A 27,978-nucleotide genomic window follows, 5' to 3' on the forward strand; every position below is an offset into this window, starting at 1 on the left:
TACATGTGTTCTTCCCAGGGAGTTGCGGAGGTTAGCTTTTTTTTGGTCTCCTTTGGAAGGGCCCATAATAATTCATTGTCAATATAGAGCACTTTTCTTTTTTTTTGAGAAATAGGAAAATATTTATTTTTTGTTGCATATAAACTTCGTCTCCTGTTGTTAGAAGATCAAGGATACTAATTTCCAAATTGGAAACTTTTGTTAAATGCATTTGATGTGCTCGTCTTCCCTCTAGTGGAAAACAACGGCACAGTTGCTGTACTATACTTAGTTTTTTTTTCTTTTTTCTTTTTTAATAAAAGCACTTTATATAAAATATGTTTTACTTAGTTCTTTTCAAAACTAACTAGTTGAATGTGAGTAGACTATAATAAGATTTATGCTGTAGCAGGTGCTATACTGTATCAAATCTGTATTCAAGTAACTGCACAAACACATTAAAATAACTTTCTAATTTATTAGTAGTTACAGTACTCTGTTCTAAAGCTGTGACTGATCAGTAATATTTGCATGAATGATGATGGTATGATGGAAGTTACATATGATCAAAACAATACTTCCCAAGGGAGAAAAAAACAGCTTTGTTTTCAAAGGATGCACATGTATGTTGAAGCAGGTATTATTCAAGACGAGAACATTCTTAGCTTCTCATGCAGTAAATGCTGCCTTTTTTTGGCAGTCATGTATATTATTTAGACATTTAAAGACAGCTGATGAGATCAGGAATTAGCTGATAAATATAACCGAATACTGCTGTTAGACACACAACTCTAGGATGGATATATTCATATTCCATTATTTGGATAAAGAACACATTCAAGAATGTGAAATAAAAACAGCCAGGATGCCCACAAAATAATTATCATATGTAATTACAGTATCACATATACAAAGCTTACAGCTTTAAAAAAAATCATACTGTAGCCAGTTGTAATTGGCTATATTTACTTTGTGTCCGTTTTTTCCCCGAAATGAAGAAACATTAATGAACAGACATTTAAATTATGATGTGGAAAAATCTGTCAAAGCTGGGAAAGAAAGAAAAGAATATATTGTGGTCTTGGGAACATCCATCTCTAGGTATGTCATTATCAAATGATTTCAGACCTAATTCTCCATGCAGTATTTTAAAAATGATTCTAAAAATTATTTTAGATGACATTCTTGGAAATCTTTGGGTTTGGCTATACGGAAGCAGCATTTGGAAACATTTTTTAGGTTGTGCTTTCTGATTAGGTATGTTTTTAATGTAGTATACACATAGCCTTTTACTAATGATTCAACTTGTGCAAACAGCTATTTTCCAATTATTTTTGCCATACATTGGGTGGAAATTTGCAGGCAGAAAATCCTCAGTTTCTTTTTTTAAAGCTAATCTTCATAGCTATAAATAATAATGCATTTTATTTTAAAATGTATTTTTATGCCCAGCTGTAGAGATAGTGGGTTTTGGAAAAGACATCCAAATGGCATTATACTGAGGAAAATAAAAACAAAAAATTATTTCAATTAGTGGTAATCTTAGTTAAGTACTTCCTTCCAAATATCACAGGCACAATAGTGAGTCACTTACTGGTTATTCTCCCAGTGTGGAGTACTTTGCTCTTTAATCCTGTGATGCATTTCAGTTGCAACGAATTTTAAAAGCACAAGAGAGATCTTGTGGAACTAAATGCTAACTCTGCATTTATGAAGAGGTCCTCAGGGCATTTTTCACGTTCTGTGATTCAATTTCACCTGCTGATTTTCACATCAACCATTACTATTATTATTTTAAAATAACCATTGTTAAATTTTTGAACAGTGAGAGTCACTTTTTCCCCAAATATAATACGTGTGTGGCATTAAATGCTTTTAACAATTTTTAATTGAAGCAGCAGATCTCAAAATTCATAGACGGGAGTCCTGTTAATGGCATTCTGTCTTTATTCAGGAAACCATTGGGAGGAATTCCCTTTTCCTTTTGTGCTATCCATTGTTCACTAATGGTTTTCTTTTGTAAACTGATAACTAACGTTGGAATGTGGGGTTTTCTGACCTGAGAATAAATCCATTTGAAAGACTTCGTTTCCTAGGCAACATGGATATGAAATGTCTCTCTCACCAATCTCCCATAGTGACTGATCAGTTTAATCTTCACTATCTAAGAATCACTGAATCCAGTGGCCAATAGTAATAACAAGTGTCTAGTTTCAGAAATTAAAACAACCTTAAAAGCAATTTTACAAACACAACATTATTATTAGAACATTTATATACATCAAATGGGTTTGTCGGTAATTATTTTGGCCTCCTATTAATACATATACATACATCAACAAATAACTTAAAAGGTCAGCTGAAGCTATTTTAAGTTGGCAAATTAGATTAGGAAACTGGCTCACCTAATAGTAACATACATGAGCACACGGTCAACAGTCCTTGCAATCATTTCAAGTGGTGGGTTGTGCTAATTATGATTCTGTGCCATGGATAAATTAGCATATTTTCCTTAGAGGATTTGTTCTACCTTTAGACGAATCCAGTCAACGTTGAAAGATAAGTACAGATGAAGCATGAGTTGCTAAATATAAAGAAAAAAGAATGCTAACATGTATTGCTGTTCCAATTTTGGCTTGTCTGGCATTGCATTCATGCATAGTGTTAATTCAGAATTTTTAATCCATGGTTTGTCAGATGAGCCCATAGTGACTTCATTCACACATCTATGCTATAGTGGGCATATACAAAATGAGTACTAAGAAAATTACATTATGGTGTTGCATTTTATATGAATTCATCCTGACCGTTAGATCCTACAGTGTGTTCCAAGATAAGGTTATTGAAAATTATAATTGGGTAAGAACAAAGCCTATTGTGAGTTTTGTCTCCAGTTATCCGCTCCAGAAGCAATATTTTGCAATATATCAACTATCTAGCCTATGGCACATTGTAGTCTGTGGAATTGGAAGATTGATTTATTTGGCAGAGTGTGCTGGTATGAGAACAGTTCCACCTTGCCATGACAAGTTGTTTTAGAATGACCTTGGTCCCTTTCTTTACAATTTGCACATAGCCGTAGAAAGATAACAGGAAACAAAGAGCAAACCTAGTCTTACTATGAGTCAAGAGAAGGTGGTGATTTGTTCAACATAGAAAGCACAATCCATTAAACATTTCCCACTTGGGCACTAAAAATTTCCTGATCACTCATGGATTAGCATTAAATGGAAGGGAGAAAAAAGAGTAACTTGCAGCTCTCCCTGTTTTGACACCAAGTTTCGGTTGATCTTCCCTTCAGAGCACCTTGAATTCAGAGCATGATTGTTGATTGATGGGAAAAGGAAAATTAGGCTGGATTATGATGTTCAAATAACGGGAAGGGATGAATTGAGGTAATGGAACATGAGCAGTCTCGTTCTAAAGCCTCTTCCCTCTAAATCAGTAAAATTTTATGAGATTGTGATGAAATCCTCTTCCTTCACATCCTCAGAGGCAAGGCTAATGGCGTTCTTCCACTCGTTTCTTGCGAACTAGAGAGAGAAAGGAAGAGGGACAAACATTGCTTTTTAAGTGTCACAAAATATTTTTTCTAATGTAACTTTTTTTGTAAAGGTGTTTAATAAACAATTTTATTTATGTCTACACTTGTGTTCACCCCTTCCACCATGGGACCAATATTACTTGTAATCCTTTAATTTTGTACTGTAGTAAATCTACAGTAAATTTGGGCAGTAAATCATTTCTGTCATTATTTAACCTAAACAAATATGCATATTTTGGGTTCCTGTGTTAGTTGTTTACAAGCTTTGTATTACACAGTGCAACTTGTATTGTTTGGAAATCCAACATAAAGAATAAAGTGTTACTGAAATACCAACAAGGTAGATATTAATTTCTTTTCATCAGTATTTGTTTTTCTTTGATATATGGGGTTCAACCATCATTGTCTTATCATATTATTTCACTATAGGGTAAAAACAGAACTTAGTTTCCAAGTGACTAGCTGACCTGATAAGAAAGCTTCTGATACAATTGTTATGTTTGTAACCCTCTCTTCGTACCTTCAAAATGTAAAGAAAAACATTATCTCTTTATCAGTAGACAAACTCCTAGTTAGCCTTGTTTCTCATGAGACAATCCTTTCTGACCATTGAGAAAGAAGATCTGTTTATTTTTACAATGATGGTCACTCCTTCTAATCCACTCTTACTTCATCAATTTCATTTTGTGTTAAGAAAGCTTTGGTGGTCCTTGTATATCCGATGTGTCATTTTGTAATGGCTCAAACAAGACTTGACATTTTCTATTTTTCCTAGTCTGAATTGAATTCAGTATTTTCTCCCGTAAGGATGCTCCTGAGCTTTCACCAATCGTGAGGGGTTGGTATCTTACCTAGATCATTATTTTTAGTGATGGCAGCTGCTACCCTGGTTCTTGGGCCTTGCTTTGTAAACTGGTACCCAAATTTGAGAATTTGAGAATTCTCCTCCAACATCTGAGCAATCTCCATCTCCACTGCTGTACCAAGCTGTTGTCTCTGAGAAAGCAATTGAATCAAATGGAAAATATCATTGCTGGTTCACAGCAGCGTCTCTCTTTATAAACAACTTTCAACCTAAATTGATATCATATCCTCGTCATCCATGCGACTTCATGCACAAAACTGAATTCTCTAAGGGCTAAACTAGATCTAATATTTGGTGTGTGGTGGTGGAGCTTATCATAGTGAAAGAATATTCACTTAACCGTGCTATTAATTTAACAGCTGCAGTGATTCACTTAAGAATTGTGACAAGAAAGATCGTAAAATGGGGCAAAACTCACTTAACAAATTCTCACTTAGCAATAATAATTTTGGGCTCATTTGAGGACTACCTGTACAAAGTCAAGCAGGGACTTGCATTTTGAACAAACCAGATACTAATCCCTCCCCCCTGACAAAATTTCCTAGATTTATTAATCTATTTTGCCACTGGAAAAGGGAAAATGCTAGACTAGGAAAATTCTATTCTCTTACAGTAACATATTTCTGAGTGTAAAAGAAACATTAATATTTTCACACTGAGGGTTCCTGCATGATTGAATTTTAGCATACTAAGAAAAATCAAATATATACATTAAATCAGGCCACGTTGACTTCCATCTTATTACAAGATCTCAAACAAGGCTCATCGCCAAACAGCAATTTTTAGAGTCCAGCCAATCCGAAGGTCCACTCTGCTATCCTTTCCTTACCTGATTGTCAATTTTGATTTCTGCCAGTACTTCATTTCCTTTCAGAGCATCAACCAAAGCAAGAATGCCTGTCCCAGTGATAAAATTGGATTCTATATTTAGACTTTTCAATGTCTTATTTACTTTTAGCATATCTGCAAAAGCCTAAAAAGAAACACAGCAGTTTTGTTTCTGTTTGCCTTAAGAAATATTACATTTTAGAATTGACCTTGCCACCATTGTCACCTCAAAATAGTGTGAAAATAGTTGGATACAGAATGAATATGTTAAATAAAATATAGTAAGGCATTCAAAACAGTGCAAGCCTGCAGCTTTTGAAACATAAAACTTTACATTGTTTGTATTTTAGCATATTTATTGATTCTGCATTATTTTCTAATACTTTTGATCAGTCCAGTATTAAAATAGAATATGCAATTTTCCCCAAGAAAACCTCACCATTGCAACAGGGTCGTTGCTTCGAGTAGCTGCCAGGCTGAATTTTTTCACATGGTTATTGGTTTCCAGAGCCTTTGCAAACTCTTTAAGAGTTGGAATTGGGATGTTCTGTATAAGATAAAAAAAGCTCTAGTGTAATTGCTTGAATTGAATAGATTCCAGGATAGTCATATAGTGACCTGGTTCTGTCAAAGTAGAACTAAGTCAAAATTTCTGTTGAACAGCACAGTATCCCAAACCAACTTTTTGAGCAGATCTCTAATTTTAATTTGGATTATAACACATTTAATAATATTTGTATCCCACATTTCTATAAAATAGCATCAAGACAACTAACAAAATCTATATCTATCTATATCTATCTATATCTATCTATATCTATCATCTATCTATATCTATCTATCTATCTATCTATCTATCTATCTATCATCTATCTATCTATCTATCTATCTATATATCTATATATATATATCTATATATGGATATAGATATAGATATAGATATAGATATGTGTGTGTGTGTTCCAGCATAACTCTGGAACGCTTCAAGCAATTTCAACCAAATTTGGTACAGAGATGACTTACTCTCTCAAAAAAAAAAAAAATACTGTGGGAGTAAGACACCCCTAAAACTCCTCAGGGTGTGTGTTCTGTTAAGATATATCCTGTTGTGCCTTAAAATAGTTTCTACTGTACTGCTGTAAAATGGCTTCTACTGTACAGTGCAGTGGAGTTGTCATGGTAGTGGCTTCAAAGTACTCCACGAGGGGGCTCCCTCTGATAAAGGGGAAAATCCAACATTAGACATTATGTTTGGTCCAGATATTTACCCCCTAAAAAATAAATACCCAGGCAATGTCGGGTTATTGGCTACTTTAAAATAAAACAAGATAATTGGTCAGGCAAATAAATTAGGATCAATAGACACATTTTATCTAAATAGAAGCTTTAAAAAAAAGAAGAGGCACAAATAACAATTCCACAACAGTGAGCACATGGTTGTTTCGATTTCACACTGAGAAATGTTGTGTTTACCAGGCTGATCATTGGTTTTTTAAATGTTTCAGCATATTTTTTTGAGGGGAATGAAATTGCAATTCATAGTCCTCTGAAGTATCATTACTCTAATCAGTTTTATGTTTGAGAGAATGCAAATATAGTTTGTTTGTTTTTTCAAATTCAGTTTGAATAACTGACATTTAATATCTGCTTCATAACATCTTTGATGGATGAAGCTAAATACTAGACACGAAAAAAAGCAAGTCCATCTCAACATACTTTACACGTAAAGACTGGGACAATAAAACAATTGAATTTGACTTTGATAGAAGTACCTTTATGTTGTTCAGATTGACTTCTTGGAGAGTGGGATCATTTGCCTTAATTCTTTGCAAACAGGCTTCCACATTTGTTGGGTTAGGTGGCTCTTCAAAAACAGGCTTGACCTTTTCACCTTTAACCACATCTGGGGGTGGAAAAAGAGCCCTTCCGTCCATATGCCATTAATGCAAACTTTTCTTTAGAAATACTTTTTTTCAGTAAAATGACATATGCATTCTGGGCCACCAGTTATAATCTGATGGATTATTTTATAATAGCTTTGGCTTTCTCATTTCTACAAAGTCATCTTTGTCCCTTCTCTCCTTGTTTTAAACATTTTTGCCCACTTCCAACAATTGACAGCAATGTCAGGCTGCCTAGTACGCATGGCTGTAAATTTTGATTGTGCAAACACTTTATCCCTTATTCAAGACTTTGTTGACTCAACAGAAGACTTTCAGACAAGGCTGTCAAGTTCTCTTCCTTTTCTTGTGGATAACTAGGCATAAGCATTCATACATTTTCATACATCATGATAATTAGAAATATGGTTTTGGCTTCGCTGATTATGTAAACATAGCCAAATCAGTAAAGCACAATGAAGCCAGGGCATAGTTTAAGCTCGTGTTAAGCTCATAGCCAGCTATATTTTCAGTTATGTAACTCAGTTCGTAGAAACTCCTAAAATAGATTCTTCACTAGCTATTTTAATTATATTTTTTAAAAATACTACTGCCTCAAGGGGGAAAATATTGGTTTTGGAGCAAAAGCGCCTGACAGAGCAAATTCCTAATTGCCTCATTCACGATGGGAATGCAGTTTAGCAGACCTGCCACGTTGGCCAATTGCTAATTGGATCTTTGCAACAATTATCATAATCATCACAGTGGGAAAAAGATTAGCAGCATAAGAAGTTTGATGGTTGCAGAACATTGCTCCATTGCTTGGTGTGATGGGATGCAGGGGAACGTGTCTACTTACTTTTCACAATCCCTTTGCCATCTTGACCGATGGTTCCTTCATCAAACTTAGGGTTGTTGACCAAGTTATGAACTCCGAGGACAGCTAGAAGTACCAGAAATACCAGCAATAAGATGGCTTGAAAAGACCCATGGCCTTCATCTAGAATCTCCTGCTTGTCTCCTAGAATTCTTCCATGTTACCCATCAGTAGCTAATATGTCAAGAGGAGGATAATCAGGTGGATTGTTTTTTCATTTAGGATGATCTATCTAAATTACTTTATACTGCTGTTTAGGAAAATTTGCCTCTTCAAAGAAGCTTACCAGGTAGCATTTTACATAATTGAAAGTGCAAAGTGTAACCCAATGAAACCTGGGGAGAGTAACTGCAAAAATTTTTAAAAATGGAAATAATTTATATGAAAGCAGACGGGAATGACGAGTTTAAACTATAGCAGTTTAATTGATTTGAGATAAAAACTATAGCAGAAAAGGACAGTGATGAATTCAGTACCTGTTCAACTGAGCCGTATGATACAGGTAAAGGTTTCTCTGTCAGTCATGTCCAAATCTAGGGCATGGTACTCATCTCCGTTTCTTGGCCGAGGAAGCCACGTTGTCCAAAGACAATTTCAGTGGTCATGGGGCCAGCATGACTATATGCCAAAGGTGCACGAAACCCTGTTACCTTCCCGCTCAAGTGGTACCTATTTATCTACGTACTTGCATTTTCATGCTTTCGAACCGCTAGCTGGGCAGGAGCTGGGGCAGGGAACGGGATCTCACCCCATTGCACAGAACTCAGGACTCGAACCCGGGCTGTTAGCTCTCCAGCACTCTTTAACTGCTGAGCCATCACCCTCTATACTATCAGCATTCTAATAGCTATTTCATCCATAATGTATTTCTTAAGTGGAATAGCCCTTCCATTTTGGAAAAGATGTGAAGACTTTACCCATCATGTGCATATATTTCAATAAGTGTGGATGTCAGAAATCTTTACCAGCTGGCTGCATACCTACACTCTTATATAACAGCCCTGAGCAAATATTTGCATGTGGTTTAACAGTTCTCTTGTGTTGGAAAATATACTTATGCACATGCTTTGAGTTCTGTTCAAACCTCCCTCTATACCTGACTGGCTCTTTAGATCTTTGAATATTCAGCATATCTGAATGTTGAAATCTTTGACTATCCAACATAATCAACACTGCCATTAAATCCAGTTTTGGAGTTCCTGTTGTTTGGTTTCTCAATCAAAGGAGTGCTGCTAGTGCATTTGTTGGGATTCGTTTTATTCCTTTATTGGCCAAGTGTAAGAGTCCCAAGAATAGGCTGCTGGAGTTTCGCAGGGGTTCGGGAGAACCTCTAGCTAAGATCTGTGCAGTTTGGAGAACCCCCAAATTCCACTCCTGGCTGGCCCCACCCACCCCTCCCAGGAATCCCCACACGGCCCGTTTTGGATGCCGATAAGTGCAGGGTGTGCACGGAGGCTTGGGGAGGGGGAAAATGGGCCTACTGGAAGTTCGGGAAGGCAGGAAATGGGCCTGTTTCCAGCCTCTGGAGCCTGGGGAAGCCATTTTCGCCCTCCCAAAGGCTCGAGGAAAATCTCCGGAGCCTGGGGAAGGCAAAAACATCACCCACCCACCCCGCCGTGGTGCAGGAGGCCAGGCCCACACCGACTCAGCAACCGGGCAGAGAACCCCTTGCTAAAAATTTTGAAGCCCACCCCTGAGTAAGACTTGAGGTAGGGGAGTGTTCATATACGCATCCGTTTCACCAAATGTAGCCATACCTGTGTACTGTTGGCAACAAGAGAACATAAACCATGGCTTGGAGTGGTAAACAAGTTTGAAAAGACTGAAAGGCTGACCCTGCTGTGAAGCAAACCAACAAACAACCTTGCCACACACCTGCTAGATCATACAGCTCCGTGTCAGAGGCGCTGGCCAGGGCTTCTTCTAATTCTGGATCCAGAGTCACCTTCTTCTCTGTGTGGGTCTCTATTGGTCTCTCCTTAGGCACAAATGCTTTTCCTTCAAGACAAGAAAGGACAGTTGAAGAGCATAATGGTTGCAAGCTGAGAGGAGTTGGTGCTAAGTATCTACCGTACTGAGAATGACTTCAGAGGAAGAACATTTATGGATTATAGGTCAACCAGGGAAATGACCAAAATTCAGCACGTGAATGAATAACGACCCCACTTAGGACTAAATCCTAAGGTATCAATTTTGGTCATTTCCCTGTTGGCCTATAATCCATAAATGTTTTTGAGTCCCAAGGGGTCAAGTCCTACTCAGCAAAGCTTGTGTAATTTACAATGCAACTACAAGCCTTCTAATAGACAGCCGTCCAGCCTGTTCACACAGTAAAAGCCAACAAAAGCAAACACTTAACTGCTGGTATTATTTTTAGGAAAATGATTCATAATTTCCAAATTTAAAAGCTGGCAATAAGGTAATAATTTTCAAAGGAATGCATCTGCTCTTGAATGTCTCGTGCGTTTAACCTTTCCTGACTCAATCCCATCATGCATACCGACGGATAAAATGACATATCTTCATTGCTCAGCCATGGGGATGTCCTGTTTTCATTATTTCATACATGATGTTGTTATCCTCATGTTCTTCTGAAGGACTTAGGCCAAGGGCATGTCGGATAGACTGAGTTAAGAGACTGGCTACTCCAAGACAATCCAGATAGCTTCATAGCTCTATGTTGGCTCTCCACTTGGGGTGATTCACAAAAGAAAAAATAATAATAATCGCATGTTGTAATTTTTGAGAACCAAAAGCATTTCTCCTACTTACAAAGCAACTTAAGTAAATAAGAAGTAAGAAGATCCATCAGTGGAATCTCTCTATTGATCATGGGAGTGAGAGCAGAAGAATAAGGTTGTGACTGCTTGCATCCACTATATGAATTTATAGCATAGGTGAGGTTTGAATGTAGCCCATCCAAGCAGGGGTGGGATTCAGCCAGTTCGGACCAGTTTGGGCGAACTGGTAGCTCCGACGATCAGCTGGGAACGAACCAGTTCGCTCCAACAATCAGGTCGGACCCCTGTGCTTTACTTACCTATATTCTCTCAGTTGATTTATGCAGCAGAGCTGATTGCCATGCCTCAGCTGTGTTACTCCCCAGAAGTAATGTGGAAGGTAAGTTTTGCAAAAACTGCGCACTCGCGCGGAGCAAAACTCGCAATCACTGAACTGGTTGTTAAACTGGCAGGATCCCACCACTGCATCCAAGCCGTACCACAACTGTTCTCCGAAGCCCTTGTTTCTCCTTACTCTTCTCTTTTATGCACAGAGTTAACATCGCATAAAGATCCAGCCTTTATCTCCAGACGATGGTCTAGTCCCTACCTTCAGGCTTGTAATCTGTCCTGCTAAAATATCTGCAATAGGAAGCTTGTTTTTCTCAATTATAGTTTAATAAAACCAGATTTAAGGCATTTTTACATAATGCTATTTCTACTTTCCCCAGTCTTCCAAAACCATTTCGAAGCCAGGAACGTAATCGTCTCCATTCCTGCTCAACTTGAATGACCGAGAACAAGCACCTCCACCAACAATAGGCAAAATGCAAAAATTACCATCCAGATATTGCCTTCTACGTGAGCTACAGAAGCTTCTAGAATTACAAAAGAGGTAAAAAAAAACCAGAGCTGCTAACTCCCATCCCCATTTGTCAACACGCCCTGGTTGTGTCTGGCCACTTTGCAAAACATCTGAGTGGTTAAAATATGAGGAAACCTCATTGCTGACAAGATGTCATTCCTCCCGAATACAAATTTGTGATGACGGCCCCAAGGCGATCAGTTTGGGGCCAGGCATATTTCCCAAGAGCTACAATCCGAGTCGCATTATAGAACGTTCACATGTTTGAGGGGAAGCGAAGAATGACTCACTTGAGGCCAAAGATTGGGAGGTGAGTCAAGGTGAAGCGAAAGGTTCGCCCGCGCACTGTTTATACAAGCAGGAAAATCGAGCTAGCAATTTTTTACAGGAGCTATAAAACTGACTGGAAAGATTATATTGGGTTTGCTGATGGGGCTGCCTGTGAAATCTATTAAGAGAGGGTTCCAAGTTCACCCTGCCTATAAGTTGCTCTGGGATTCCAGTGTCAAAACTTAAAAATAAAAATTCTGTCATTTGAGCTGTGCTGCAGCTGGGAGGAAAAAAAAACCTGGCTCTTTGGCCCAAGAAGGATAATTTGTGTGATTTTTGTGACGCAGGATCAATGCTGTGTGAGGAAGGGGGGGTTCTCCGGATCATGTTCGTTCTTTTGTGCCAACACATAATGTGTTTGATTTTGACTTAATGCGTTGCATGGATCCATCCCATTGCTGTTGTTTAATGTTATATGAGAAGTAGGCCCCGACGATTGTTCAGCCAACTGTAGTTAAAAGAAACCACAGCTTCGAATGCTGTGCAAACTCAGCCTGTTCAACATACTTTTGATCTATGAAGCCACAGCACTCCAGATGTGTGAAATGGCTTTCCCAAGGCAGATATGAATATTTGCTAGAAAAGTGATCAGATTGCCTCTGCTCTCCCGCCACCTCCCACCATTTCCCCCCCACCCACCCTACTGTCCTTGCACAGAGTAAATGAAACCATATGGAAAGCTTTAACGTATCTACTGGAACTCCACAAGCAACAGAGTGTGGGATAATTTATTTTGTCCAAGGCTTCCCTAGTGAACCAGTCTATTCCAAACAAAGAACAAAGGTGGGCTAGAAAGAAGGGGAGGGGGAATACACTAGGATTGGCTTTTAACACTATATTCCAACCTGCAATAATTAATCCGTGGAATGCCTTGCCTCCGGAAATTGTGGGTGTTCCAACGCGGGAGGTTTTTAAGAAGAGATTGGACAACCACTTGTCTGAAATGGTAGAGGGCAGTGATGGCGAACCTTTTCAGCACCGAGTGGCCAAACTGGAATGCGTGTGCATGCAGCACCGGAAACCCAAAGACCAGCTGGCTGGCGCATGCATGCCAGTTTGGGGGGGCGTTTTTGGAGCTTTTTTTCAGGCTATTTTCAGGGTGTTTTCTGGGGCATTTTTCACCCCAAAAATGGCCTTGAAAACAGCCTGAAAACTGCTCCAGAAATGGCCTGAAAATCACCCCAGAAATGGCCTGAAAACCGCCCCAGAAATGACCTGGAAAACACCCTTCTTTTTGGCCATTTTTCAGGTCATTTTCTAGTGCCCCTGCGCCCGCAAAGGGCAGCTGACGATGGCGCACATGCCCACAGAGAGGCCTCTGCGTGCCACCTCTGGCATGCGTACCATAGGTTCGCCATGATGGGTATAGGGGTTTCCTGCTTGAGCAGAAGGTTGGACTATAAGACCTCCGAGGTCCCTTCCAACTCTGGTATTCTGTTATACATGTTCATATACCGGATGGCTTTTTTCCCCCCAAGGCCAGCAAATATATATGATCACACATAAACCAGTGTATCCACATTCTCACTTGCTGATCCCCATACATATAGCCCAAGAGCGGTGCCAAAGCTGCCAGTTAAGTTTGCAATAGTGAAAATATTTAATGATTGAATGAGAAAAAAACAAACTCCACTATCTGTCAGTGCCAGAAGGAAGTGCATGTGTCAGGAAGCCATTTAGATCACCATATTAAGAAGCAGAAAACCCAGAGCTGAGCATAAAGTTTTCAGAGATTCTTGATGTGGAAATATGGGTTGCAAATAGGTAAACGCTCCTTTTCCACAAAGATAGCAACGTTAGCTACTGGTTTTACATATCCCACTGAGGCATAATGCCATTTGCTTATATATGGCTGGGCATGACATGTAAATCCAGCCACTCTGTGGTATTCAGCCAGTTCTAACTGATTCTGACGAAGCGGTAGTGGAAATTTTGAGTAGTTCGGAGAACCGGCAAATACCACCTCTGGCTGGCCCCACCCCTGTCTATTCTCTGCCTCCCGAGTCCCAGTTGATTGGCTGGGTCTTCTTCTATTGCCCTGAACAGGAGAACAGAGCTGGAAAGCAGGTTAGTGGGGTGGGGAGGGAATGGGGATCTTGCAATATCCTTCCACTGTCACACCCACCAAGACAAGCCCACCGAAGCGGCAGTAAAAAACAAAATTGAATCCCACCACTGCTTAGCTTGAGGGAAACTTCAACCATGCTTTATTCAAACCATGGTTTATAGCTCAGTTTGTGGGCTCTGTTTTGAGTTTCATCAAAAAGTGATAGTCTTAAGACTCACATGTATGACAACACACATGTTCCTGGGCAGCATCCTTTTTATCGGACGCTTATCTTTCACCTGCCTGTTCCCCATTACAATTTACCACCTGATTTTCCCACTGGGTTGGGCACTGTTAGGCTTTAGTGTCTCTTTGCTTAGAAAGACTCTTTCTGCTTTATTTCAGCCAGTACTTCCCAAGCAGCTCAGTTCCAAGGAGAATCAAGCCTGTTAAGCTTTATAAATAATCCCTCCCCAGCCATTTTTTTTTACTGCAAGGCCTGCCAAAATTAAAAATTAAACAAAACAAAACAAAATTAAATAAAGGCAGTGGTCAGAAACACCACATGTCTTGAATGTCCTGCCAACGAGGATCACGGCTTAATCTTATGCAAGTATCTCAGTAAGTGTTGCCAGCTTTAAATCAAGCAAGCTCATCTTACATAACTGGCTTGGCACTTTTCCCTCCAGGCTCACTGGGGCTGCAAAGGGTTATCCATCCCAGCACGGCCGAGTTTTGCAGGATCCCAGTTTTAGAATGCCTGTGGGAATAACAGAACTGGAAGGGACCTTGGAGGTCTTCTAGCCCAACCCCGTGCTCGAGCAGGAAACGCTACATACCATTTCAGACAAACGTCTGTCCAATCTCCAGTGTTTGGAGCACCTACAACTCCTGGATGGCACGTCCTTCCACTGAATCACTGTTCTAATGGTCAGGACATTTCTCCTTAGTTCTAGGTTGTTGGTTCTTTCCTTGATTAGTTTCCATCCCTTGCTTCTTGTCCTGCCTTCAGATACTTTGGAGAACAGTTTGGACCCCCTCTGCTTTGAGGCAGCCCCTCAAATATTGGAACACCGTCCTTGGACTCTCCCAAAAATTCGATGAGATGAGGAAACTTGAAAACAGGCTTCACCAGGTTGGATTAGAAAGATGAATATTCGGATAAATAAACTAGACACTATTCCCTTCGGAATAGTACTCCGAGAAGGGGATTCTGTCTTCGTTTGTAAGCAGGTCTGGTTTTCTCTATCTCCACGAGATCAGCAAGATTGGAGAACTTAAGTCAATTTAGCTCAGCTACTGGATTATTGAAATCATTGCAGAGTTAGGACTGGCTTGTTTTCAGATGCCATGGCTTCCCGCCCCCCCCCCCCCCCCCATCAGAAGGGACTCTTGCTTTGCCTCTCCCTCTGGCTGCAGTTCCTGCAAAGAATGTATTGGCTGGATAACTGACAGTTTCCCCCCTGTAGTCCACAGGCAAAAGGAGGACGGGTGAAATTGGCTAACGTTTTGTCCGTTTCCTTCCACTGTACTGTACTTTCCTCCACAGGGACAAGTCCATGGCATCGTGTCAATCTATTGTGGGGTTGTTGTTTTCCTGTTCATTCTTTTCATGTGAAATGGAGAGAACGTAAATGGAGATTTATTGCACAGGACCTACTGCAAGTCAGGCGATCCGTATCTTGCTTCTTAGCTCGCACTGCTATTCTTTTCACACACACCCCCAAAGTTTTGTCAACGTGAAGTACTGGGGACACACAGACGGCATCGTTGCTCTGTCACACAGAGCAAAAATCCTTTCAAAGCTACGGTGCACAAAAGGGAGGAGATGAAAAGGGGGAAAGCCCTCAATTTGGCACTTTGCAGGACAGTTTTAAGACGTTGCAGACAAAATTGATCTTGGCAACATTTCACCCATTTGACTTTCAGTGACTTCGCTTGGTTGTCTGAGGAGCTTCAAAGACAGGAAGCTTAGAAGCTGTTAATTATGGTGGAAGGTTAGAGTTCCCTCTAATCTGTGTGTTTGTGTGTGTGTGTGTGTGTGTTCCAGCATAACTCTGGAATGCCTCGAGCAATTTCAACCAAACTTGTTACATCGATGACTTACTCTCTGGGAAAAAACACTGTGGGGGTAAGACATCCCTAAAACTCCTCGGGGTGTGTGTGTTCTGTTAAGATACAGCCTGTTGTGCCTTAAAATGACTTCTACTGTATTGCCCTAAAATGGCTTCTACTGTACAGCGTAGTAGAGTTGCCATGGTAACGGCTTCACAGTACTCCACAAGGGGGCTCCCTCAGATAAGGGGGGGAAATCCAACATTAGAAATTACGTTTGGTCTGAACATTTTCCCCCTATCAATAAATACCTGGGCAACGCCGTGTTATCAGTGTGGAAATGAAACCCTAGTGTCTTTAAAAATAAATAAATCCACAACCTAGCTGTAGCAAATCCACCTCTGCTGAGCTGAAAATAAATCAGATCACCTCCCAGGCACTGCTGACATGATGAGAATCCAGGATGTTCTCTTTCTACACCAAGGAGGCTTCCTCTTAGCCAAGACTTCTCTTTGCTAGAGACCTTCCATGCTAATGAAATGAATACTGTAATCCAGGGGGGGGGAAGCTAACGGAAACAACTTTTCTAGGCAGGTAGGAGCCAGAATATTTAAGCTAAGTAGTATTTGGCCATTCACTTACAGGCAATTAGCATTTCTCAACCTGGTTACGCTGCTGCTAATACATTACTATTGTAAAATGCAAACATATACGCCAGGGGTGAAATGCTCTGAAGTCTGCTACCGGTTCGCTTTGTACGCGCAGGTGCACCGGAGGCGCTAAGAAGCCTTTTCTGATTCTGCAAAGATAAGTAGAACAGCAGTGGGGTTGGGGGACAGCTGTGCTGCGGGATTTACATTTGCTAGAAAGTAGGATTTCTGCTTGGTAGCATTTTTTTACTACCAGTTTGGGGTGAACCAGCCTGAACCGGTAGCATTTCACCCCTGACATGCACCCCAGTAGCATTTCTTAGGCAAGAAAAACGAAATGCACAGGTGCAGTATATGTGGTAGTAGTAACTGTGAAAGGGATCTTGGAGTCCTAGTGGACAACCATTTAAATAGGAGCCAGCCGTGTGCAGCAGCTGCCAAAAAAGTCAACACAGTTCTGGGCGGGCGGGCAGGCAGGCAGGCAGGCAGACAAGAAAGAAAGAAAGAAAGAGAAAGAAAGAAGGAAGGAAGAAGGAAGGAAGGAAGGAAGGAAGGAAGGAAGAAAAAGAAAGAAAGAAAGAAAGAAAGAAAGAAAGAAAGAAAGAAAGAAAGAAAGAAAGAAAGAAAAAGAAAACCACAACAAAACATATTTGGAATTTTAAAACACCCACACCATTTCCTTTTGTAGAAGTGATATTTCTCAAATCCGTGCCTACCATTTTCTGATCGGTGCCATTAAATCATTTATCAACTAATTACTACATGCTGTTGGGATGAGTTAATTCTGGGTGGAGTTTCCTGCTGTAGTTCTCTTTTCCGTGGAAAGAGACAAAGAAAGTTCCCATTTAACGCTTGAGTGAGAGAACCCTGTATATCAGCCTTCTTCAACCAGACACTTTGCAAGTGGACTGAGACTATAAGTCCCAACATTCCTAGCCCTTGGCTAGGAATAACACCCTTTTCCTGAATGAGAAGCGTGAAAGTTGAAGAAAAAAATGGATCAGGAAAACATGAGTCCTAACATTAAAAGTTACCGAAATACCTTGAGAAGCCAACTGGCAAATGTATTAAATCCTAGCGAGCCAACATGGACAGAGGTCATGTATGCCTTGGGAGTCATGGTATCCAAGCCTGATACTGAATCCGGGAAACAAGGACCAAAAAAGATTTTGACCAAGGTAGTCCACGAGCAAAATCAGCAAATTGTAAAACCAGCAACTTGTTCCACTTGTGCCTTTTTGTGTGTCTGTGTGGCATTGATTTTTGTTCTTAAATGATTTTAACAATTGTGAACTGCCCGGAGTTGCTGGAAGACAGGTGACATATAAACTTCATTATTACATAACTTTTCATATCGAATGCGATTATACAATGGTAATAATTTAGGGCAGTGGGTCTCAACCTTCCTAATGCCACGACCCTTTAATACAGTTTCTCATGTTGTGATGACCCCCCAACCATAAAATTGTTTTATGTTTTCCGCATTTTTTGAAAATATGTGTTTTCTGATGGTCTTAGGCGACCCCTGTGAAGGGGTCGTTCAATCCCCAAAGGGGTCCCGACCCACAGGTTGAGAACCACTGATTTAGGGTAAGAGAAGGTGTTTACACAAATTGCATATTTAAACCCTTGCAATTTGCATAGATGTTTGTGTGTTTGTTTATTGTTCGTTTGTTTATTGGATTTATATGTGTGCCGTGTTGGGCGGGGAAGGGGACCCAAGATAACCACAGACTCTCCCTTTCTTTATTCTTCACCGTCAGGAACGTACCTTTCTTTTCTCCAGTGAAGGGTACAATATCTTGTCTGTCTTGGTGCTCCATTGCTTGTTTCTCCAAGTAGGATAATAGTCGTTCTCTGTCGAAAGGCCCCGTGGCAGGTTTACTGGTCTGGTCTTTCTGTCGAAAGCCAGCTGGTAGAAGGGCATTCTGCCACAGCCCAGCGTGAGAAACAGAAGGAATTATTCAATCAGGAGGAGTTGAACATTTCCACAACTTCTTTTCATGTGAAATCTACCTCGTACGCATGTCTGCTTCAGAGCAAACAGAATTGAAAAAGGACACAGATATTCATCCTTTTTTAATGACCCCCATAATCCCTTGTGGGGTGGAGTCTGGGCAACTGAATGGAGCTAGCGGAGTGTTTTAATGGCCGGATGCCCTTCCTGTCACCAATGCGGAGTTTTATTCAGCAGATATATTCTCATTGTGCCCAGAGAGAGAAACATCTGCCTCTACTGCGGATTGAACTCCTGATTGTGAGGCGAGAGCTCCACCTCTAGGCCCCCCACACCACTCAAAAAGGATAGATAATCCTCGGCTTAAAACATTTTCTTTAGCGGCCCTTCAAACTTACCAGGGCACTCAAAAAACTGATTTACAACCTGTCCTCGCATTTACAACCATTGGAGCATCCCCTACCTAACTCAACACATAGTCACACAAAGGGCAGCTGCAGGAAGGATCTCTTTTTTTTCTCTCTCAGAAATTACATTGCACTTGAGAGCCTTGTAAGAAAAATGCTGTACACGCACTACAAAATTGATTTGGGAGAAGTGCTTCAAAGCTGAAGGGAGCTATTCATTAAAACGCCACCATTTTTTCAGACTTGAGTGGAAGTCTGAAAAAAATTAGGTTCACTGAACGACTAGCACAAAAATGCTTCTCTCTACAACAAGAGCATATAAGACTTATGTACTGCTTTACAGTGCTTTACAGCCCTCTCTAAACGGTTTACAGAGTAAGCAAAGATGTTTCTCTCTATAACAAGAGCATTAACCTGCAATACTGCATTCTAGCCGGAAGGAAGGAAGGAAGGAAGGAAGGAAGGAAGGAAGGAAGGAAGGAAGGAAGGAAGGAAGGAAAATAGCAGTAGCACTTAGACTTATACAAAGCTTCACAGTACTTTTATAGCCCTCTCTAAGCGGTTTTACGGAGTCAGCCTCTTGCCCCCAACAATCTGGGTCCTCATTTGACCCACCTCGGAAGGATGGAAGGCTGAGTCAACTTTGAGCCTGGTGAGATTTGAACTGCCAAAGTGCAGGCAGCCGGCAGGCAGCAGAAGTAGCCTGCAGTACTGCACTCTAACCACTGCGCCACCATTGCTCATACCCTATAAAGCACATCTGAATCTTTTTCAAAGCACACACAGATCTAATAGACATTAAACTGCAGTCCTATCCCACCATCACCCGCTCAGTATATACAGCATCTCTGGACCATCGCTGCCTTCTGCTTCATGAGTAACTTGAAACATTAGCCCTAGACCTCTTTGTTCCTTCTGAATGACTGTAAATTCCACAGTCTATTGTCACCAGCCACATTGATGGAGTTGAAGACATCCCATGTGGATTGTTTATCCTAGTCTTGTGAACTTGGGCATTATATGCAAGGGATTATGGTTCGCTGTGCCAGACATTGTGGATACAGTTAAAATTAACCATGAATCTAGCTTGCATCTTTATGCCTTCAGGCATTATAAACGTTTCCTGTCTAAGCAGAGGGGTTGGACTAGAAGACCTCCAAGGTTCCTTCCAACTCTGTTATTCTGTTATTTAAGGAGCTAATTTTGAAGATCAGAAATGTGGTTTCATTGTTTAAGAACGTACCTCTGGATCTAAGTCATCAAGGACATTCTCTAGCTGTTTTAGTTCATCCTCAGAGAGTTTGCTCAGAATTTCATCTTCGTTGATGTTTTTGTATTTCTCCAACTCTTTCCGGAATGGCACTGACATGTCTCTCAATCGCGTCGTTTGACGTTTACCTGTCAATCATTCACAAGACACTCTTCCGGATCCCTGGAAGAAGGAGAGATGGTCAGTTCTCTCTGATAATTTACAAACCTTGCAGAAACAGCTCATTGGTGATGTTGTACATGATATGGTTTATAATACAAATATAAATCCTAATCTTAATATCTGCTTGGATCTTTCAACCACTAAAAGTACATCACATATATAAAGGTAAAGGTTTCCCTTCCACATGTGTGCTAATCATTCCCGACTCTAGGGGGTGGTGCTCATCTCCACTTCAAAGCCGAAGAGCCAGCGCTGTCCGAAGACGTCTCTGTGGTCATATGGCTGGCATGACTAAACACCAAAGGCGCATAGAACGCTGTTACCTTCCCACCAAAGGTGGTCCCTATTTTTCTACTTGCATTTTTACATTCTTTCAAACTGCTAGGTTGGCAGAAGCTGGGAGAAGTAATGGGAGCTCACTCCATTACGCGGTGCTAGGGATTCGAACCGCCAAACTGCCGAGCTTTCTGATCGACAAGCTCGGCGTCGTAGCCACTGAGCCACCTATTACATCTATTAATTCGTTGTAATTCTTCTAACACTCCAATAAGAATTATTCGCAGCGTCTCATGAAGTTCTCACAAGTCATAGGCTAACTCTACCTACTTGAGCTTTCCATTGTCAAAGAAAAGGAGCATTTATTTTATCAATACGGGCGGGCGGTCTGTGTTCAGATATATTATTTTATCTTCGGGGGTTTTTTCTTTCCTGGCCCTGCCTCTTTGCTTCTCCTTTGACTTGGCATGACTTGGGTGCCGGGTTGTCCCATGGCCCAATCACAATCGTTCACAGAGTCGAAGGATCTTCATGTGTGCAATGCCTGCGTGTGTGAAACTGGAAAGAATGAGATTTTTCCCCCGGAGAATTTCTTCCCACACTTTTCTCAAGGTTAGTCTCTCCATTCCAGCAAAAGATAGAAAATATTTGCTGACCTGGAAACTATTCTGAGTTTGCGCATTCAGGTTTACAGCGCTCTTTGCCCACTAGATTCATTTATTAAGGTCTGCACACAGACTGACACGTATGGTTATTGATGGATTTCTAAATACTAACAGTGAGACAAGAAGTATTATAAATTCATGTGAGAAAGAAAGTCGTGTTCATAATCGGGACCAGTTGCCTCAAAACTTTCAGTTGCTTCCTTACCTTTGGCTTCTCAAAAATGTTTTCCTCCCGGGGGGGAAAAAACATTCTTATATTCTGAGCAAAAGTATGAAATATTACCTTCACTATGACTTAGCTTCATGGTCTCATAGTAATGTAGTAATTTAGTAATGTGATTGTACTGGTTGAAGCACATGATTCTTAAACTATGTGGCGATCCCATGTACTATAAGTCATTCTTGGAGTACTTCTTGAACCTCAGCAATATGTCAGACCTTACCCATGTGACCCCCTTCTTACCAATATTTTGTTTCAAACATCTCAACACTCCCAAGAAACATAGATGACTCAAAATAAAGACATGCTTTAGAATTCCCAGAATGCTCCTATCATAGTGTCATTCTGAGAACAATTAATATATCAACCCTCCTTGGAGGGAGTTAAAAATTGGCTCAAAGAACTTCTCTTGCTGCTAAACTTGAAAAGTTCCCGAAGGGATACATCAGTTCTGTTTTTGAGTACGGCCTTGAAAAACAATTTTATTGTTTTTCAATTTTCAAATGTTTCAATATTTTTAAGTCCAATTTTATTGGAGTTAAAAAAAAATTTCTTCTCACTAAAAATTGTTTGAAGGCTCTCTATCCCATTAAAAGAAACCAATCAAACTGGGCCCTGATCCATGTTGTCATGTTCAGTAGATGCTTTTCTGGCCACTGGATGTAATTGTGCAGCTGTTTATGCACATCAAGCACACTCTTGCTTTGATCTAGAGAAGATGAAAGAGTTTCATAATGGAGGAAAGAAGGAAAATATCCCACTTTGCTGTACCCAAAAAAAAAGGAACAACAAAACTGGACAAGAATAACATTTAATGGGTGTGGTCTGTCGACAGAAACAACCTTCGTTTACTCATTGCTTTAGCCCAGTTGCAATGAGGACTATTGTCTTTATGAAAATCTGGAAAAATAACCAAAAGAAAGCAGGATTTTTTTTTCTATGAACCTCCCAGAATTGGCATCCCAACATCAGAAGTCATCCAACCAGATTACAGGTGGATGGTTGAGGTGCGCCAAACTTGTGGCCTTCTAGATAATCCCCAGCTGCAACTCACAGGTCAGGTGCAGTGAAGAGAACTGCTGGGAGTTACTGTTTAGTATCCTCTGAAAACTCAATTCCTAATTGCTAGCAAAGTATATGAAGAAAATCAGAGCGGACTGATAATCAAACCAGCCTTCTCTATCTTGATGTATTTCTTCCACATATGTCATCATACTAGTTCGGAAAACTGGGCATTCCAAATTCTCTCAAACCAAAGTTGGGAAGCTGGGTTAAAGCTAGGTCACAATTGGGCTGCTTGGATAGATTTATCGTATTTTTTGGAGTATAAGAAGCTCCGAAGTATAAGACGCACCTAGCTTTTGGGGAGGAAAACAAGAAAAAAAAAACTACCTCTGCCTCCCAGCAATTTGCCTCCTTGCAGCAAATAGCAAACAGCCTGTTTCAGTTTCAATGTCAGCACAGTCTCATTAGCACAAGAAAAAAATCTGCCTTTGCCTCCTTGCAGCAAATAGCAAACAGCCCATTTCAGTTTCAGCACAGCCTGATTAGCACAAGCAGCTGAATGTTGGTTGGATCAGCTTCCCAACAATCAGCTGTTTCAGGCTGCAGGGATTGCCATTGCCTATTGCCGCCTCCACATGTCCCATTTTCCATGCACCCCATTTTTCACCCATTCCGGGCGGCGTGGATGAGAATGGGTGGAAAATGGAGCGCACAGAAGCCAAAAATGGGATGCGGAGGCTGAAAATGGGGCATGCAGAGGTGGCAATGTCAATCCCTGCAGCCTTTAAACAGCTGATGGTCAGGAGGCCGATCCAACTGACAATCAGCTGCTTGTGCTAATCAGGCTGTGCTGAAACTGAAACAGGCTGTTTGCTATTTGCTGCAAGGAGGCAAATTGCTGGGAGGAAGAGGCCAAAGGGTGGGGGACGACAGGAGGGAAGGGCTACATTCAGAGTATAAGATACTTATATTTTCTCTTTGGGTGGGGGGGAGAGAAGTGCGTCTTATACTCCGAAAAATACGGTAAATCCTCACTCACTGGATAACTTTCAATCAATCACTTATTCTTGATCACTTGCCTTACAGGGTTGTTGTAGAGAAAGAAACCAAGAGAACAATTTGGAGAGCATACTTAATATACTTAATATTTCATGCAAAGCCATTATTCCCGCATAAATTGGTCTTTTCAGGCCTCTCTCTCCTAGATGCTCCTTCCATAAAATGTTTCTCTTCAGAAAGAATTCCCACTTCAGAAAGCAGCAAACTCTACACTTTGTCCAAGGTCATAAACTGATAATCGCTTCTTTGAATTCTTCCAGGAGAAACTCTCCATCTTGCTGTTTCGGATACATTTCTTTCTTTCTTTCTTTCAGAGATAACATTTCATGGGAAACAAGAGTAGCTCTATAAAAATGAAAAGACACATCTTGAAGAATATAGGGCACTAATAGTTGTGATTCTCTACACACATACACACACACACACACCAATTCTACCATTCTCAAATCTTTCGATTTTAGAATGGGAAGAGATTTTAGAGATCGTCTAGTCCAGCGGTCACCAACTGGTGGTCCGTGGACCACTGGTGGTCGGCAGAAAAGTTATTTGCATTTTTATATTGCACTAAATCAGGGGTTCTCAAACTACATTCCCTGGGCTGGATACGTGCAATGAACGTTTGTCTTGCTGCAGAGAGTCTCCCCCGTCTGGGTCTTTTTGTGCAGGTTGGAGGGGGGGGGCAGAAATTCTGACTTGGGGGTTTGCTTCAGCCTCCTGCAAGCAGAGCAATAAATAGGGAAGAGGATGTGTTTGGAAGCATATCCATTGCTCACAAAACGGCCACATCAATCCATTTTCCAAACAATTCCATGAAAATCAGAGGTATGATTGATAGATTGATCAATACAAGCTCCTATGGGGCCTTATTCAACAAAAATGAGGGTTATAACCAGCTATGCAGGCAGTGTATGTTTTCTGGTCCAGATTTCCAGGATTTAGTTTTTTTCTTTTTAATCTCTTTTAATTTAAGCTTTTAAAGTTTTCTTCGGACGTGCTTATTCTGGCAGACACATCTGGCATGGTCGCCTGCCTTGCTCTTAAGATGCACTGATTATACAACTGCAGCTGGATCACAAAGAGGCAGTGTCATCTGTGGATTTAGAAAGAAGATGGCAAAAGAAAGACAACCCAACTTTCCAACAAGCGAGTCCCTTCGAACCTTTCGTGTTTTAAAACAAGCCTTTTAACGGAATTCTCTGGTTTGTTAAATACTAAACAAGCAACGTGACACGAAAGCCGAACTTTTTTAAAAAAGAAATTTTTTTTTTTTTTTTAAGGACACCCAATTTATAAAGAATTACTTTATATCAACTAGCCCTTTTCATCTTCATTCTCTATACCAGAAACTGGGATCATCCACTCTACAATGAGACTCTGCGTATCCATACATCCCTTCGGCCGATTCGCTCACACAGAGAGGGACTCCTCCGGGTGCTGTCCACTAGGCTGTGCCAGCGGGCGAAGCCTAGGGGAAGGGCCTTCTCTGTGATGGGCCCGACCCTCTGGAATGACCTTCCCCCCGACATTAGAATGACTACGGATCTCCGCTCCTTCCGTCAGAAACTTAAAACCCACCTGTTCCAGCTAGCCGGCTTGGCCTAATTCCACCTTTCCCACCTGTTTTATTTCTAAATTTTATGATTGGTTTTATGGTCTGTTTTTAACTTTTATAAATTCGTACAGGGGTTGTTTAATCTGATTTTTAGCTATCTATACGATTGTTTGTATGGTTTTTTAAAATTTATTCCTGTACACCGCCCCGAGTCCCTCCGGGGAGAGGGGGCGGTCTAGAAATCTAATAAATAATAATAATAATAATAATAATAATAATAATAATAATAATAATAATAATAATAATAATAATAATAATAATAATAATAATAATTATTATTATTATTATTATTATTATTATTATTATTATTATTATTATTATTATTATTATTATTATTATTATTATTACTCTGCCACAGATTGCTTCAAAACGACTTCATAAACCACAATAAAGAGTCAGCCCTTATGTTACAAGCCCACCCATGGTGGAATCGAAGTTAAACAAGTCATGTTAGGGTCAGCAAGTGGCGTGAACTCCGAACGTAAAGAAAGGAGATTCCAAGGAAGGTATCTGGGTTAAATCACAAGCCAAGACGCAACTTGGGAGTTATCCTGGGGGGTGGGGGTGGGGGGGGGAGGAATACATTCTCATAGTCTGAGTGGGGCTACGGAATATTAAATTCACCCTGACTTAGCTCCATGACCTCATCTAGAAACCAAATTCTACTGATTGGCACATGAAGTCATTTCACTCACTACAGTTCCTGATTTCTAAGGGTTGAGTCCTGTGGTTCACAGATACAGGAGAGGCTTGCTTGGGCTCTGTCCATCTGCTGAAACTAACCCCAAAAGGAAAGGCTGTCATCTTAGACCTGCTTTCTAGGACAGGGGTCTCCAACCTTTTGGACCACTAAATTCATAATTTTAAATCCGACCATTAATATAATATGCCTAATGACTGGCTGGGTGGGCATGGCTAGGTGGTCATGTGACTGGATGGGCATGGCCAACTTGATGTCACTCACGTCGACATCCCAGCCACTCCTCGCCTGCCCGCCCGGGGTCCTTAGGGCCCCAACAGGAAGCAGCTGTTGGAGCTAAGCAGCCACCACGAGAAAGTTGCCAAAACATCTGGCTCAGTTCAAATTGGATTTGACTCAAGAAGGAGGCTCAGCAGAAGCACCTCACTGAGGACTACGAGCATAGGCTTTCCAAGCAGAGGGAAGTCCTGCGGGAGTGCAAGGCCAGGTACTGGCTCACTGGGCTGAGATGGTCAGCCAGTTCCAGGCCATGATGCAGTCCCACTGGAAAAAAGGCCCTCCGGCTCTTTGCCACCAGCAACACTTCCTTCCAGCCTTTGCCCAAAGCCAGGAGGCCAAAGCAGACCCCAAGTCAGAATTTCTGCCCCCCTCTGCCCCACACAAAAAGACCCCAAAGGGGGAGACTCTCTGCAGCAACACAAACATTCATTGCACGTATCCGACCTAGGGGCCATAGTTTGAGGACCCCTGATTTAGTGCAATATACAAAAATGCAAATAATTTTTTTGCGCACCACCAAAATTTTATTGTGGATCACCAGTGGTCCACGGGCCACCAGTTGGTGACGGCTGTTCTAGGAAGCAAAAACCTTGGAAAACCACAGGGTTCTCCCAGATTTTTTTTCCCAGTCAATACCCTGCACAAAGGGAGATGTTTCCTGCAGTGGGAGCATTTGCTGCAGGAGAGATCCATCCCCAAAAGATGAATTGGGGTAAAATAAACTCGATTTCCCTCCCCCTTCCTCCGCCCTCCCAAGGGATTGGGGTGTGTGTGTGTGTGTGTGTGTGTGTGTGTAAAAGATTTATCTTCTGTATTCCACACTCATTTCCCGGAGAATTGCAGTCGGGGTGGATCCAAGCCATTGCCCAAACCCAGGTCTCTGCATCTAAAACCAAAGGCTCCTGTCCCTCCCCAAAAAATAAGTAGCCACCCAGCAAGCCGCATTGGGGGGGGGGGGGGGGACTAGAAAGAAGTGTGCACTTCTTCTCTTCCCAAATACACCTTTCGGGAAATTGTAATTAAGAGACCTCCGGCGTTTTTTTTTTTAAAGGCTCATTTTCACAACATTTGGCGATTCTTGTAAGAATCTGGGCGGATCCTCCTTTCTCTCTCTCTCTCTCCCCCCCCCCCCCCCAATCGCTCGTCTGCTCATCTCTGGGCAACAGCAAACGGAGCATCCAGCACCCCCACCCCTCGCCCTCAAAAGGCAGTTGGGCAGCAGCAGCAGCCTTGCAAGAGGTGTCCAGGGCTGGCTGGCACGGGATGCCCTCGCCTCGCCGTCTTCTTCCCCGCAGCATCCTTGCTGTCGAGCGGAGGGCGGCGGCAGGCAAAGAGCCAAGCGACCCCGGGGAAACGGGGAAGGGAAGAAAGGGGCGATCGCGCAGGGCTTACCCAGCACCGCCTCCTCTTCCTCTTCCTCCTCCTCCTCCTCTCCCTGGCCGGCGGGGCTCTCCTCGCCCGACTGGCAGCTGCCCCCCTTGCACCTCGCCCGGTCCTTGCTCCGCGCGCTCCAAGCCGAGCCAACCCAAAGCGCTGTCAAAGAGACAGGGCGCCTTGCCCAAACCAGCCGCCGCGCAGCCTCAGTCGCGCCGCCGGGCACTATGGGGCGCGTAGTTCGAGGCGGCTGCCATGGCGACGCTTCTCGAGCGTTGGCGGGGTGGGGTGGGGTAGGGGGGGTAGCCGTTCGCGCTACCATATATGTATCAGCCGTGCTGGGGAGCTCCCG

General features: G+C 41.6%; 1 protein-coding gene across 3 annotated transcripts; it reads right to left on the bottom strand.

Moving 5' to 3' along the window:
* Window positions 1-443: 443 nt before the first annotated feature.
* LOC309398007 (tropomodulin-2) lies at window positions 444-27,777 on the bottom strand. 3 transcript variants are annotated; one of them, XM_081964485.1, is made up of 10 exons: window positions 27,645-27,777; window positions 20,248-20,436; window positions 18,412-18,568; window positions 9,849-9,971; window positions 7,956-8,039; window positions 6,989-7,119; window positions 5,656-5,763; window positions 5,218-5,361; window positions 4,375-4,519; window positions 444-3,512 (listed from the first exon to the last, which is right to left on the bottom strand). In XM_081964485.1, exons 2-10 carry the CDS (start codon window positions 20,371-20,373, stop codon window positions 3,481-3,483), a joined length of 1,050 nt encoding a protein of 349 aa, XP_081820611.1. In that variant the 5' UTR covers window positions 20,374-20,436; window positions 27,645-27,777; the 3' UTR covers window positions 444-3,480. The 3 variants fall into 3 exon arrangements, with proteins under 3 accessions (XP_081820611.1, XP_081820612.1, XP_081820613.1); XM_081964486.1 differs by lacking the exon at window positions 27,645-27,777 and adding an exon at window positions 23,735-23,906; XM_081964487.1 differs by lacking the exon at window positions 5,218-5,361.
* Window positions 27,778-27,978: the final 201 nt, after the last annotated feature.

This window comes from Natrix helvetica, assembly GCF_964273705.1.
Source record: "Natrix helvetica genome assembly, chromosome: 12".
NCBI lineage: Eukaryota > Metazoa > Chordata > Lepidosauria > Squamata > Natricidae > Natrix > Natrix helvetica.

Coding starts and splice junctions, on each gene's coding strand:
- LOC309398007 (XM_081964485.1), bottom strand. CDS start 20,373: ATGTCAGTGCCATTCCGGAAAGAGTTGGAGAAATACAAAAACATCAAC. Junction 8,040..9,848: donor GGAGCTGTATGATCTAGCAG/GTGTGTGGCAAG, acceptor TGGTACTTCTAG/CTGTCCTCGGAGTTCATAAC. Junction 5,764..6,988: donor TCAATCTGAACAACATAAAG/GTACTTCTATCA, acceptor TATCTTATACAG/AACATCCCAATTCCAACTCT.